Genomic DNA, 15,874 nt, shown 5'->3' with positions numbered 1-15,874 from the left:
GGCTGAAGGATTCACTTTCAGCCAGGGAAAGGAAACCACGTGTCAGGTTTTAGTCAAATTGCGAACTGTTTGTTTTTTTGGGCCAGGTGAAAAGTAATTGAACTTGTTGCCAAACTTTGGCCATCAAACAAGCCGACAGCTGTTGTCGGTCGTCCTGTCGTCCTCTGTAGTCCTGTCTTTCCATCCGACCCCTCTCCTTGGTGTCATCACACGCTTCGTTTGCGCTTTGATGTATGCTATGATTTGTTTTATTGCCCCCTCTGTTTCCCTGACCTCGACTATTTGGGGAATTTTTGAGCAAAACTTTTTCGGTGAAAGTTTTTTAGACCACCTCCCCTGGCCGCCCACTTGCATTATCTTGGCCAGCGGTTTGTCTGGTCTGTTTGTTCAGTTTGCCGCAAATTATTTGAATTTACCTCCCCCGATCCACTTGAATTCCCGCCGATTAATCTTTGGGGGCATCTGAGTTTGGGACTTGTCTTTGCCCTTGGCCGCCTGGACGCTTTGTTTGTTTTCAGTTTGAAAATAGATATTCTGGCACTTACAAGCTTTTATAGTTTGGTCACGATAATGTACGGATTTCTGATTCAGCTTGTGTTTGCTTTACTTTTCGGTTTGAGTTTTGCGCCCTGTGGTCAAATCAAGCCTGGGTATGTGTGGTTTGTTTTCCTGGGAGTTGAGTAAATATTTAAGAGCAAGATTTGCAACACGAAATTGGATCAATGATTGAAAATATACAAAGTAAATTCATGGAAAGGCAATTTTTTTATTAGCTGCCAATTATAGCTATCATTTTTTGGCACTATCTATTGGGGTTCTTGTTCTTAAAGATTATATTACAATATTTGTTCTTTACTTTTCCTAAGCTCACAATCCATTAAGATTATTTATGTATGTTATTAGAGTTTCAGTAAAAGTAGAGAATAAATTGGTCTTTAATTCCCTTAATGCGGCTGAGTAAACTTTTAAGAGCAAAGTTTGCAACATAAAGTGGATCAATGAATGGATAGGAACATTTATATTAGATGCCAATTAAATATCGTATTTTTGCACTATCTGTTATCTGTCTTGTTCTTAAAGACCATATTTTTTCATAGGACAACTTGCAAAATATATATTACACTTTAATGTTCCTAAGCTCACAATCCATTACGATTTCTTATGTATGCTATAAGACCTGCAGTAAAAGTACAGAGTAAATTGGACTATAATTCCCTTAATGTGGCTGTCTGCCAGTGAAATCTTTGCCATAGTATCATCATCATATCCCTTTCGCCGGCTTGGCTTTCATATCACGTCTTCCTGACCAGGTGATTAGGGCTATCAGCGCCTGGGGGCAGGATGACCAAGGTTCAGTTGGAGCAACCGCAAGCCACCTTTTTGAACCCGCTGTGTTTGTAGAGTGCTCGTCTATATTTGAAGACTCTGGGTGGGCAGAGGGCTGAGGGCGGTGGGCGATGGGCGATGGGCGGTGTTGTATTGTAATCAAAGTTCGCCCCGAAATCAATGGCAGCCCCGCGTCCTGACCAGAAACATGGGCCTGGCGTTGGTAGGCAACCGTGTAAATGCAATTTCCGCTTGGTGCAGCCGGAATTTCGTCCGAGCCTGGTGCCGCCCACCTGGCCTCCCCGCTTTCCCTGACTTTCCCCCACTTTCCACCTGACGGATGCACATGCACCGACTGACTGGCTGACAGCCCCAATGTTCATAAAGCGAACTCAACTCAGTCGAAGTCCCGCTGATATGGTTGATGTACTATTTACTGACCCAGCAGCAGGTCTCAACTTCACAGCAAACAATGGGAAAATATACAATACTTCACGAAACAAGCTACCTATTTGTTTTGGTAGATGATTGTAATATAATTACATTTTTGTTGTTTGCTTCATTAGTTAAGATTTTAAACTTTGCCTGATTAGGTATATTATTATAACATTTCAAATTGTACAACATTATAAATCTCCAATAATAGTTCTCTCTTAAAAATATTTAATACATTTTAAATGTTTTTGTTTTTAATAATTTTTGTGATTCTCTTCATAAATGCCTCATAATCGCTTAATAAAACTTGTAAGTGATTTCAGTGACGTCCTTTCGTTTTTATACGGAAATCGTTGATGGTGCCCTTAACTTCTGGCAAGTGCAGCATTATTGCAGCACTCAGCCACGCCCCCTCCGCCACCGCCCCTTGAGTCGACTCCCACCTCCCCAAATCCCCCTTCACCACGCCACTGGCCATTTCACTTTATTGCTTTCTGTATATTGATGCTTCATATGGCTGCGTGCCCTAGCGATCTCATTTTATGCGAATTTATTTTTATGGACCGTTGGCTTCTGAATCTTTTCTGTTGTGTGCTGAATATGTTTTATAATAATTTCATGAGCGTTTATGGGACGCCATGGTTTTGTTTGCTTTAACAAGAAATTGAATTGCAGTTTGGTATGCAGTTCAATGGGTTTAAACAGTAAAAGGTGCTGGCAATTCACATATTTAAGTGGTTGATATTAACAGCAAATGATATTAAATATTATTCAACTTAAAGAGGTCTCTTATACTCGTAATATTTCTAAGTAATTGAATAGTGTGCCTTTCCTGTTACAATTCCTAGAAACCTTGAACTCGTAATCTGATTTGGTTCTGCCGAATTTGGAAAATAATACCTTAATTAAGTGCAATCGAATCGGTTCACAATGGAAGGTACACAACGTGTAGGCCCGCATAGAGAATGCAAATTTCTGTGGCTTTCTGTTTCGCCCTAATCCTTTGGTTTCTGTGGAATCGAATTTGCAAAATTTCTTGGAATTTGCAACAACTCAAATTGTGCAATCGTAGTATAGGATTAAATGCTTTGGTCTTTTGGGCAAACTTAAAGCGAAGTCTATCATATATGCCTTTACAATTACGCTCTGCTAGAATAATTCTAAGAATTTCTTTTGCCGCCTCACATGGCAATAAGTAATTATAAAAATATGAAAGCTCCATCCACTTGTACAGAAGTAATTTGTCTTGCAATTAACTGCCGGGGGAAGGAAGCATTTTGGGGTGGTAAAGTCGGCATCCTCTTCAACTCTGAATTGGGGGAGTGGAGGCTACACACCTGGAAAAAGAGGGTCTTTGGGGCGGCAATAGAGACGGACAAGAACGAAACTCACGCACGGTAAGAATTACAACCATTTATTAAAGTAACATAATTTATTCAAATATTAATTTACATATAAATTACACTACTATCTTAAAGTCGTACTTCAAACATATTATTATTTAACTTAACAAGTGAAGGAGAATTAGTTGGACCTGTTACACAGAATAAAAAGTATCAGGATCAATGAGATATTCAATTTAACTCAAAAAAAAAGTAAAATATATTTTAGAAATTTTATTTTTAAATACAAAGGTGTAGTAAAAAGTTTTAAGTTAAGGATGACACGGAATTTCATCAAAACGAGTAGTATTTTGTATCAATTTAATCATCAGCTTAGATAAAACAATTACTCTAATAAGAAGTCAAGAATAGTTCCCAATTTTTCATTTGCAATTTCCTTTTGAAAAAGAAATTGAATACTCAGCTCTCCTTGCAAGTATTTGAAAATTGGAATTCCTCGTTGATTTCGTTGAGATATTCTATTGCCGCTCAACCTCGAACCCTAATGAAATAAAAGCTGCTGTTACCGATGACTGGCTCGACAAATTCGAACTTATATTAATGACTTGGCAGTGCATCTCTGAAGAATCGAGCACTCCACGCACATGGGTTCACCTTTTATTGTTCGCCTTGCGGGTGCTTGAGCTTCAAATGTCGACGCGACATCGCTTGACACTCGAGCGATAACCTGAGGGGGTCAGGGGGTTAAGGGGACTGAGGTTGTTTAGGGGGATTGAGGGGCGAACTGAAAGCAAACATCAGCAAACAATGCACAATTCCAATGGCAGCAGCAACAACAAAAAACCGACTAAGAAAACGAAAAAGCGTCAAACAAATGTACTGGGGAAAACATTTCCAGTGTTGTAAAATTGAAAATATTAATATACGAGTATTCAATTTGAGGGTATAATAAAGTACAACAATCTAAATGATTTTATTAAATAGAATATGACTAAGATCTTTTTAATTCTTTTTAATAGAAAGTAGAAAATTCAAAAAATATATTTCTTACGTTGTTTATCATTTTTGTATCCTTGTAATAATGTAGTTAGTTCTGTGGTTCACAAATAGTTGGACCATTAGTTTGGTTCAGTTTTAAAGTGTGTTTAAATTCCAGTTCTCTGTGTATAATCAAAGCATTCAGATTGAATGAGCAGTTAAGGAAAGCACTTACAACGGAAAGCGCGAAGGCAGTGGAACAAGTAGTCATCCTCACTTGGTCATGTCACCTAACCGGCGCTCCACCGCCCTCAACTATCGTTTCGCAACACTCCTCGTTGTCCTGACAATGGCAAATGTATTGGAAGCTAGGTCGGAGGAGTCCATTGCAGGCCGGAGGAGGGGGACCTGGGCTAATGCTTCCGCTTCCTGCCAAACCGGAGAGGAGCAGCAATCGACTGGTGTCCTTTTATTGCCCACTTCCTGCAGTTCGCCAGTGGCATCCGATTGTTCGGCTCTATTGCAATCATATTACAAGCCACATTTAATTTAATTTCTTGCGGAAATATAAAAGAAATCAAAATCAAACGGAACATCCCAAGGGATTCACATACTTTGGTCAGTTTTTTGGCTCCATTTTGGTTTTTTAATGGGGCGGAAACCAATATCTTTGCCAACATTGAAGCAAATTGTTAAACTCACTCATTAATGGAGTTTGGCTCCAGATTTTGAGTGATTTCAAGGGCGCATGCGTTTATTTTGACTCCATTTGGGGCAAAACATATCCTTGGACATTTTTGAGATTTTTCCTCATCGGGCGAACCTGTTGCGTGTTCTTTTTGGTCAGAGATATGAATGTGGTTTATTTTAAAGGCAGACGGCCTAATATCTTATTTATCTTCTTTTCTTTGTAAAAAGAATATGGCTTCTAATTGTACTGCCTTGGCTTTGGCCGGACAATTTCAAAGGATTTTGTTTGATCAGCTCTCTCGCCAAGGGCCATAAACTGGACCAACTTGGAATTTTATTCTGGCCGCCCACGCGGATTTATTTTCCTCTACCACGAGATTTCCAGGGAAATCGGTCTGCTCAAGTGGCAAGTGTCCCGGGGCCCTGCAACTTGTTGCTTTGATCAGCTCTTGGCTTAAAGTAGAGACTGCGACGTCTCAATTTATTTTGCACTTCTGGCGCCACAGTCTTTTCCCTGTGGTCACCGCCTTTGTGGATAATATGGCTTTAATTCAATAATTCACTGAAGCAGCTGCAAACGGAATTATTTTGTGCAAGCCATCTTAGTGCAGCTGAGTCGGAAATATAAGTTACAGTCAGCAGGAAACACTCATTTAAATGTTTTTAACATTTATACTTTCTTGGCTTTAAGTAATTTAAGACAAATTATAATTAAACACATTTGTTTTAAAGATTTCAAGTCCGTAAAATGTCCTTTTAGTGCCCGAGTATCTGAAAATCAATGCAACATAATTCGTTTCAAAAGAACCAATTGTAAAAAAGATGTAGATTTCCAAATATAAATATTCAACTGCGTTAAACCACATCAGATTGCAATTTTATAGCCAATGCAAGTGGCAAAAAACTGCTATTATGTACTTGACAAAATAAAAATATTTAACCAAACTGTGACCCGCCCAGCTACAATTTTAAATTCAAATTTGTTTGCCTTAATTGTTTTTACGGATCTGCACGCACATCAGCTTAAAAACAACCCAGGGCAAACACAATGGTCCGCCGGACTATTATTTCGCCATACATAATAATTGTTTCCATCGAATGCTTTTTGTAATGAAGTGGAAAACGTTCGGGCCATTGTGGAAATTCAGGGACAAAGCGAGTCGTTTCATTTGCATTGGATTGCCATGCGGAGGACCCTCGATTTCGTCCTGGGAGGGTCCTTGCCATCGATAGGTGCAATTATATTCGTGGGCTGCCGGCACGTGCTCGCTGGCGGCAATTATCGCGGACTTTGGCTGATTAAAATGGGATTGTCGGGCATGAGGATGAGCTGACCGGATCCGGATCCTGATTCCACATCCAACGGCGTCCCAATCTGATGGCATCTTTTGTCAGTCCCATGGTTGCATAATAATGGGGAAAAGCACAATTAAGTTCCCACAGTCCCATACATTATTAATTCTTGATCATTTCATTCTGGAAAAAGTGCCCAGAGCATGGGATATTTTTGTGTCTTTTGGAAATTGCATGCGAAAATCTTTTGAATAAACAACAGTTGAGGATTGATAAATTAAATAAAAACGATCAAGTTGGGTTATTACCTCTTGTTTTTAAAAAAAATATTTAATAATTAGAATAATAGATCATTGAAGTGTTGGAATAAAAACAAGATGTTTCATATTATAAATTATTTGTAAAATATACATATGAACAATTGCTTAAATCTTTATCATTATAAAAATCATTCTGCTTATTGCGAAAGAACGCATAAGAATATTCTGTGGAAAAAATATATTTTCTGCACCTAATATGAAACTGAAGTATAGAAATAGGATCTCTAAAACCTTTAAAGGGCATTAAACTTCCGACCTGGCTTCTGGTAACAGCTTGGCAGCTTAATTAAGCCAACTTGGCAGCCGAGGTGCATGGCGACCTGCAGTCCTGGTGTTCTCTTTCCTTTATGTCTTTTCCCTTTGGCCCTCCTTTTTTCCTGTTTGGGGCGCTGCTCAACTTTTGTCGGACGCCTGTCAAAGTCAGGGGGAATTGAAACAAGGACCCAGATGGCCGCCAGGAAGAACGAGGAGGGGTCTGGAGTAGAAGTCCTTCGCTTTCCTCTCCTGCAGGCTCGTCTTTGTTTTCATTGCCAGGCTGAGGGCATTCGGCGACTCCTTGGGTTGCTAGTCAGTGGTGACAGCCAAAGGTGATCAAATAGCCGATTGGCTCTGACAAATATTATTATTTAAAATTTTTCAATGGGGAAAAAAACAACAAATAAATAAATTAAAATAAACAGGCAATCATTTTTGAGAAATCACTATTTAATCCTAAAAAATGATTATGATCTTTGGATCAAAAGTGGCATATTAAACTTAATAAAATAAATCAAATGTGTGATATTTCTCGTAAGTTTTATATATAAATAAAATAATAATGTTATAGTCAAGAAGTTGTTTGCAATTTATATATACATTTTAGTGATTAATAACCTTTTTCTTAGATCAAGAAAGTAGTTAAGAGGGCTTAGAAAATGTCTAGGTGTCCAACACTATTAAAGCTGACTGTGGTTGCTGTTGATGTTGTTTGTCACGTGCGTGTTGCATACACACACAGACCCCAACCCGAACACACACGGATCCGGCAAGGCACACACCTCAGATAATGGTGCTGTCAGAAGCGCATTGAACAACATCAATCATACGCACTGCTGTACACCTCGTACACTTCGCGCTCCCATCTGGCGAGTGACGTGACTTGAGGCGGGCCTTTCACTCCAATATCTTCGCTGTGCACCTCCGACGTTTCGTGGCGGTATGGAATGGTATGGTAAGGATCTGGTTCTGGATAGGGACCCTAGGTGGGTTTGCTTTGGGCGTGGATTCTGGCCATTTGCCTGTTGCCACTTTGTTTTATTTCCGCTTTGATTAATGGCATTCGAAGTGACCTTGATTCCAGAGGAAGTCGTGCCTCAAGCACGCACCACCTAGAAGTGCAATTAATTACTTATTCTCTGGATGAACATATGACAAAGTTAGGGGAGTTATTTATGCCAAGAGACTCTGTGTTGAAGCGAAGCTAACTTATTTCTGTCTATTTATTTTAAGATTAATAAATAAAAGAGTGTTTTAAATTACTACTGAAATGAATATAATTTTATTACGTTTTAAATGGCAGAATATTATATATAAATATTCTGACTGATTGGTTTATACTTGGTTAAATTTTAAATCAAACATAAGATAATTTCACGAATTCTTCGTATTACAATCGTAGTAATAATATGCTTAGCTTTAATTAATGTAGCACCTCAGCCTGAATAATTAATTCCTGTGTTGGGCCCTTTTAGTATCTCTTCTCGGACACCTCGACGTGTTTGTCCAGCAGTATTGCCCACTTTCATCAAGTTAATAAGTCTCTGTAAGCTGATAGCCATCATCAGGTGAGTGGGCGGGGCCTTTGGTCACCATCCCTAGCAAATGGCGTCGACGTTTCTAATAATAACTGTGCGCACTTTCTAATTGCTTGCTGAAACGACAGGACTGTCGGCAAAGGACACTGCCAACAAAGCAAATAGCCACATTATCGCAATTCGGACACGTCAACACGGCCAGTGGGAAGTGACAAAGGCCACGAGCAAACAAATTATGTGGCTAATTATCAACAAGAGCACGAACATCGACATAAGAGCCCAGTATAATCTATTATAATCTTTAATTCTCAGTCGAGTTTTTAAACGTTCGTTTTTTATTTTATAGAAAAAAAAGGTTTCCAACTCGCAACTAATCAAAAAGTATACCTCCCAATGTACCTATAGCTCAAATTTAAATTTATTAAAGTGGGCAATAAAACCGGAAGGTCGTGGGAATCGTGTTAAATAAACGTATAAAACAACTATGAGTGAAAATAGGCAATAAAATATAACCGATTGGAAACATTTATTTGCTTCAACAAACAATGGCATTAGCAATTGAAGCAAATAAAAGCTGTTAAATGGCATTTAAGCACCGAACAAAATATTATTTCAAAAACATAAATACCTAAAGTAAATGGTAACCATGTAAATTGATATACTATTATAAAATAAATATATTTGTATTGATAATGAATTTTATTTATCACTTATGTTTCTTTAAATCATTTAATTTTTTTCCGCATGTTTAAAAGTAGGAGAAGAAATTTTAGAAGAATGTTCTCCATTTACTATAATGATTTTGGAGACATCCTTAAATTAATCACAAAAATTAAACAACACCAATAAATGATATCATACTGAACATAATTGTACTGGTCTCTCCTCGAGATTCGAGGTTCCAATCTGATCTGGTCCGGCCATTGTAATTAGAAATCCGTGGCGTTTGCTGGGGAGCCCGAGCGCCCTGATTTATGGGCTGATGTGGCAGGACGAGGAACGCGTGCCTAATATCCCGTCATTTGATTACTCAATACGAGGCGGAGTCGGGGAAGTAGCAGTCAAGTGGGGCGCACGGCTCACCACTTCCGGCTGTCTTGTTAGGCCGCCCCGCATCGCTTCGCATCCCGCCTACTAATTGAGTAATTTATGCGTGTTTGTCGTTACGCATCCGCCACCGTAGCCAAGTGGGGACCCTTTGCAGATCCGTCTTGGAAGTCACCGAGCCCCTGCGAAAGCCATTTAAGCCCGCCGGCGCGTTATCTATGCCGAATGCCGACGACATTTTCACCATTCAGCTGGATATTGTGTACACACAGCAAAAACAGCTTTGAAATCCCTTATAACTCCTAAACATGAATACATTTCAATGGTATAAGCAAAACATGATGATGAAAAATATATCACCATAGCTTTGATATTGATTTAAAAATATATCTCCAAAGCTTTTATATTAATTTAATATACCTTACTTTATAACAGGTAATAAGATATAATAGTTTCATGTATTATATAAGCATAAATATTTAAAAATTAATATAAATAGGGAAGGATTGCAGCTTAAAACCTTATAGTTGGTTCTTTTCTTTTATTAATTATATATTAGCTATATCAGGAAAAATATAATCTTTATCGTTTGACATTAGAATGAATTAATATTATTTTTTCTGGCGGAGTTTTCTTTTTTCCATGTGTAAGAGGCCTGTTTGCTCGGTCTCAGCCACTTTCTCTGAGGATGGCACGGCAGCAAATTCATAAAACGTGACAAGAAATGCAAAATGATTCCACAGCGTCTACCTTGATTGAAAAAGGCGAAGGCAACGGTCTCGAGTGCCGGAGCCAAAGTTAGAGGCCTGCTAAATTAATTTGACATTTCTTGCGGCGGGTATCCGATGACGGTAGGATAGGAATCCCCTCCGGCGGAGATTCCCGGCCGTGATTTATGCGAAAAGAGTTCAGACCGAACAGGTCAGGATGACTCGCAGCCACGGCTTTTTCACACTCTGCCAGCTGATTAGCCCGAGGACTTTAAGCCAGTTGGGGACTTCCTGATTTGTCGTTCACCTGAAATTTTAAAGTAAGTTTAAAGAAAAAATGCCGCGGGCTAATAATTTCGTTCACATTGCAAATATAGTGTTTAAAAAACTCTCTGACATAATTATTATTTACTGTTTTTATTTGGCACTCACAGTTTAACGCACATTAATAACTACCCACTTAATTGCATGACCATTAAATTAATTAAATGTAGCCCTTTTTTGTAGATATGTTTTATCTTTTCCTAGAACTTTTTTCAGAGGCTTTCATTAATTTATTGCATTTGTTTTGAGTGAGATATTTATATTAATTTTTCAACCAGTTTGAGTGGTCAGTTGATAACAAAAACTGTGTTTTTTACAGCTTAAACATTAATTTTAAATTACGAAACCGAATAACAACATTTATGGTTTGCATATCTATAACCTTTTAAGTAACGTTTTTTTATAAACACTGATACGAAAGTCATGTTGTGCAAATTGTTCAAAGAATTTCAAGTGTTTTTCATTACCATCAGGTCCTATATCATTTTTTTGTAGGTACTTCAAAGCAACAGCTAGTAGAGCTTGAGAAATGTTCGCTGCGGTCAAGTATCTTAAAATGTATCTGACTTATATAAATGACAAAACGAGGAGGTGGATCAAAATGCTGTTGTTTTTGCCCGTTGGTCCTTGGGAATAAGAGCTAAGTAGCCGGGACTGAGTCATTGAGTTGTTTTTAAAAGCAAATTCCATTGTTCAATTGGTGTCTTTTTGTTGTTGTACTTTTTCTGGTCCCCAATGCGATGGCCATTAAACTCAAATCTATGCTTTAAGTGGGGAGAAAAAACGTCTTCCTTTCAATAAATTGGCCATGGGTTTGTGATGTCCTATGCAAAACTTTCAGCATCCTGTCGGTAATGTCCTGTCCAGCATTTGGTTTATTATTCAGCTGCATCAGCTTTTTGTTTTTTACCCTTTGTATTGGTTAGTTTGGGTCTTCTTTTTGCTTCACTATTTTGCTTCCCTCTCGTAAAATGTTTTATTAGATTTTTTATTGCGTTTTTAACTGCACAAGTAAAATGATGTCCACGGTAAAGAAAAATAATTTTTTTAGCTATGTATTTATTTTATTTTTACTTAAGTAATTAAAACTACTGAATTAGTCACTTCTTCATTCTTCGTTATTTTCCTAATTTGGTTTTCTGTTTTCATTTTCGCTGGACAAACGCTTCATGTCATGCTAATGACACTTTGTTTTTTTGGGTTTTTTATTGGCAGCCAAGGACGCCATTTATTTTATGCGACTTTTTTACAAAAAGACGTGGCAACTTCGAAATTTAAGCATTTTTAATTCGAGGCATTTGTGAGGCAACAAGGTTGTTGGTCAAAAAAGGAGCCTTGGGCTCGGAAAAAGCAGTTAACATAAAAGGGTAGGGATAAAAAGGGTTATATTTCCCTAATATTATTCTTCACTCCTTTGTTGTTGTGCTATTCATCAGGAAGTATTTCCCTTATTTTCGTGGGTATCTCGCTGACAAATTGCTTTAGTCAGGTGATGTCTTCATCTTTTTTCGCCTTTTGGTGGAATTTGTTACTTTTGTTAATGAGTTCGTCCTGTGTGAACTCTGTTTTTGAAATTAGGTGACAGTATGGGTGGGCTAATGGCCTGTATTTATTATTAGATGTTATTTTACCGGTGTGAAACTTGATGATAGATATTCGTGTTCCACCCAAGGTTGTCAAAATTTTTGTTCCCATTTGAGCATTTCATTACTAACATTTCACACATAAATATTTACAGTCGCAAAATGGAAAATAAACCTCAATCAGAAACAGCCAAACATATTGTTAAATACTTATCCCTTTGAAAGCCTATTCCGCACCCCGGCTTTTGATTTTGAAAATTGTTTGAATAGGGATTGGATTGCCGCCATGTTTCGCTCCGCAATTCTCCCTTTTCCACGGCTGAAAAGCAATTTCCAGTATCTAGAATCAAATTGCAATCAATCATTTGAAATGCAAAGCACACACACACACACTCAGGTGCTTAATCAACACACAGTGTTGGTGTGTAGAGGGGAAAAATTATTCGGTCATTTCCTCGTGAGCGGAGCTGGGAAAATGTGTTTTTGCTCTGAATGTCCGACAGGTGGAGGCTCCGATGATGGCTGTATGATGAACAAACGAACTTTCCCATCAAAATCGATATAGAACATGGCGTAATGGGCAAGGGAATCGTTTTTGTAATCTTATTTACCGATTTGGTTTGACAGTTAATAAATAAAAATTTACAATATTATTAAAAATTACATTAATGTATGTTCAAAAATAATATTACTCTTTCTACATATATAGAATGTACTTAGTTCTTGACAAACTGAAGCCTGTCAATTTATGGTTTCCTGTTAAAATACCCATGTGGCACACTTTCCCCTCCCCTTTTCCTTGCTAAGGATATTGAAAATCTTTACTCAGTTCCATAAATAATTGGAAACACCTTGGCAGGACGGAAATGAAATACGATTTGTTGTCGATATTTCAGTTTTTCTGAGGTGGGCACTCGGGACCCTGAAACTTTGTGCGCGTTTTGAACAAAGATGTTTTCAATTTAAGTTCTTTTGGCTGGCAAATATTTCATTTCGCACTTGCAAAACATTTTGAGCTTGTTAAAATGTTATCAGCGTTTTGACGGCCAAGCAAAAGCCACTCCCCTTGGCCAAAAGCAGCACTTAGACGGCAAATATTTGTTTGCAATTTAAATATGCCCTAAGCGACTTGTCAGGAGCCGGTCCAGGGTCCTAAGCTCATTTGCATAGCTTACAAAACTGGTGGGCACATGCCCCATTTCAAGTTTAAGCCATAAATCCACAACACATGTCAGGAACTGAAAATCGAAAACTGAAGAGCCAGGCAGCTTAGGCTGGCAAGATATAAATAAGAAACACCAAAGTTACTTATTTAAGTAGGAGATATAAAAAGACAAGACTGTGGAAAATCGTAATGATTCTTAAAAACTCTTTGTGTTCAATAGATGGTTTTTTTAAAGCGGTCCTTAAGATCATTCTCAGGTCTGGCCAATCCTTTTCCAATCTATTCCATGATTCAGAAGCAACTGGTTGTGCCTTGCAGCCACCTGACGTGCCTCGGGGCAATCAAATTGAAATTTATCGTTTGACCTTATTTGGCTTCTTATTTATGCCGCAGGACAAAGGACAAAAGGACAGGACGTGTGTAAGCGCCAGGATACGAGTATTTAATGCTGGCTGACTGCTTTACACGACTCCAATGGGCCAGGGCCACGAAGTAGACATTTATAACCGGCACAGGGACAAAGACAAAGCCAAAGGCATTGGCCACTTGGTCGATGGCATATCCCGGACCACCGCTCCCCAGCAATTTTTTCAATCTCCACTAATTTATGTCAATTTGGATATTTATGTGCCGCACTGCGGTCGCCGTCGCAACTCCATTAGCCCCAGACTCCACGGATTCGGGTCGAGACTGGGTAGGGCAGTGTTTTTCGCGCTGCGCCACATGCTGGGTAATTACAATTTGTTATCGCTTTAATTTAATATTGACGCATGTCGCATGCGATAAGCCCAACCCGGCAGCTATATGGGTGAATGTATAAAGGATCTGTATCCCAGGTTCCTTGGGGAAATGTGGGTATCCGAAAACAATAAGACACGCAATTTAGAACATCAAATAAAGCTAACAACGTTTATTAAGTGCACTTCTCTGCTTTCCAATCGTGTGGTCTTATCAGCATTTTGCAAGCCTTCAGCGAGTATCCCTTGCCATTGTACCAGTTACCCCAGAAAATGCCCAAATTCTCATTAACTGGTGTTTTCGTCTTATGATATGGTCCATTCAAATTGCTAAAAATATAAATATAAAATAAGTGAGGGTGATAGGTACATAATATTTTTAAATTTTAATAAATGTGAAATTCAAAAGTGAAATTAAAGTTGCTGCTTACCACATATAACCATCACTACTCCACCATTCGAATACCTTGAGATCACCATCCTTAATTACATCTATGGACACATACTTCTGATTCAAATGGCTGTGCAAAGCATCGCCAGCATTTCCCGTGTAGGCGCCCAAGGATTTCAATCGGAAGTGCTCATTCTCACTTCCCACCTCAAAGTGGTCGTATTTGGCAAATGCTCTTACATCATGAAAGTCATCGAGTTCAATGTACAGTTCGTGCCTGCAACGACTAGTCGCGCTATGTAGAATCTTCAAGCCCAGAAAGAAGTCTCCATTTAGGTCTCCGAAAGGATTTCTATGATCCTGCTGTGCGCCAAAATCTACACTTCCATCTAACCGACGATGAACTACCATCCAGTTAGGACCTTCGGTGGGAATATCCACGAAAATAGCCGCAAAGGGTCTGTCGCCAATCGTAGAGACGAATCGAAGGCCAGGGATCTTCGAGTGGTTTAGGAATACAAGAGGACCCTTATGGGGACCAGATGGACCTAGTTCGGTGTAGACTTTAAGGGCGCTCTTGAGATCAGAAACCTCTCGTTCCTTCTCTACGAGTTTAGCCTTTAGATCTTCCAATTTGCTGTTCAATACATCAATCTCATTTTCTTCATCTTCCTGTTCCTCTAGGTCGTCCTCATAGTATACATCACCGCGATAGGACATTTTTTTTTGGTTAGATCTGTATTGATAGATTCGATTTTGGATTTGAATCGTACTTCGATTTCTTGAGATTTGGGTCTTATTAGCCCTCACCAAATAACTGTCGAAAGGCGACTGTCTCCTTATTTGTTATGAAAAACTAAGTCTTGGGCCACAAACGCAAAGGTACCTTTATAAGTTTTTTAAACATTTCCACGTTAACAAAAAAATTATAGAAAAAAAAATATAACATTTTTAAAAAAAAAACATGTTTTAGTGTTATTTTAATTAAAAATAAAGAATATTCAAAAGTGAAGAAAAACTTTCTTAAATTATACATTTTGTTTTTACTGTGTTTTTCCCCTTATAGGTTACGTATTACTTTAGTTGATACTTAGCAACTCATTGTATACAGCTAAGTTCCCCGAAGATTCCATCTGGTTTTCAGATAAATATTTGGGTTCCTTCATTTAAAAGTTATCGATAAGAAGCGATCAATAAAGGTAATTTCAAATGTCTTGTTATTGGTTGTGGCATATTCTAACTTTAGATGGCTTCTGACTGCATTAAGACTTATGCACTTTGAATTTACATATTTAGTACTTCTGATGGATTAGACGCCAATTAAGAGGAATGTGTGCCGAGTTCCAAGTGCAACGTCGTGTCTTACTAATTGGGAGACGAAAATTTTCCTATGAAGTACGCTCCAATGTAATATGCATTGGCTTAATAACATTTCGATGTCTACGGCGATATTGAAATGCGTTGCTCTTGTTCGCCTGGCAATTAAGTGCAAGCTGCCATCCGGCCAAGGCCCCTTGACATTTGCAGGCAGCCAAAACCATCCAAACAGCCAAGAGCAGCCCCCCTTTCGCCCATATTGAATGTTAAGCCACAGCCAACGGCTCGGCAATATTAGCGGTATATGACAAACAGCCAGGACTGAGCCAACAAAGTCCCACGTCCATGTGGTGTTGGCACAGCAGCAATGGCAGTTGGAGAGAGTCGAGTATGCGCTGTGAAAAAAACCATTAACCATTATG

General features: G+C 38.6%; 1 protein-coding gene across 1 annotated transcript; it reads right to left on the bottom strand.

Annotated features, from left to right (window-relative positions):
• Positions 1–13,894: 13,894 nt before the first annotated feature.
• Positions 13,895–14,994, bottom strand: LOC108005613 (angiopoietin-4-like). Its single transcript, XM_017068923.4, has 2 exons — positions 14,176–14,994; positions 13,895–14,074 (listed from the first exon to the last, which is right to left on the bottom strand). Exons 1-2 carry the CDS (start codon positions 14,853–14,855, stop codon positions 13,921–13,923), a joined length of 834 nt encoding a protein of 277 aa, XP_016924412.4. The 5' UTR covers positions 14,856–14,994; the 3' UTR covers positions 13,895–13,920.
• Positions 14,995–15,874: the final 880 nt, after the last annotated feature.

This window comes from Drosophila suzukii, chromosome 3 (assembly GCF_043229965.1).
Source record: "Drosophila suzukii chromosome 3, CBGP_Dsuzu_IsoJpt1.0, whole genome shotgun sequence".
In the NCBI taxonomy this organism is placed as follows: Eukaryota; Metazoa; Arthropoda; class Insecta; order Diptera; family Drosophilidae; genus Drosophila; species Drosophila suzukii.
The sequence above is the reverse complement of the archived record's forward strand: the minus strand, read 5'-3'. Positions and strand labels throughout refer to the sequence as shown.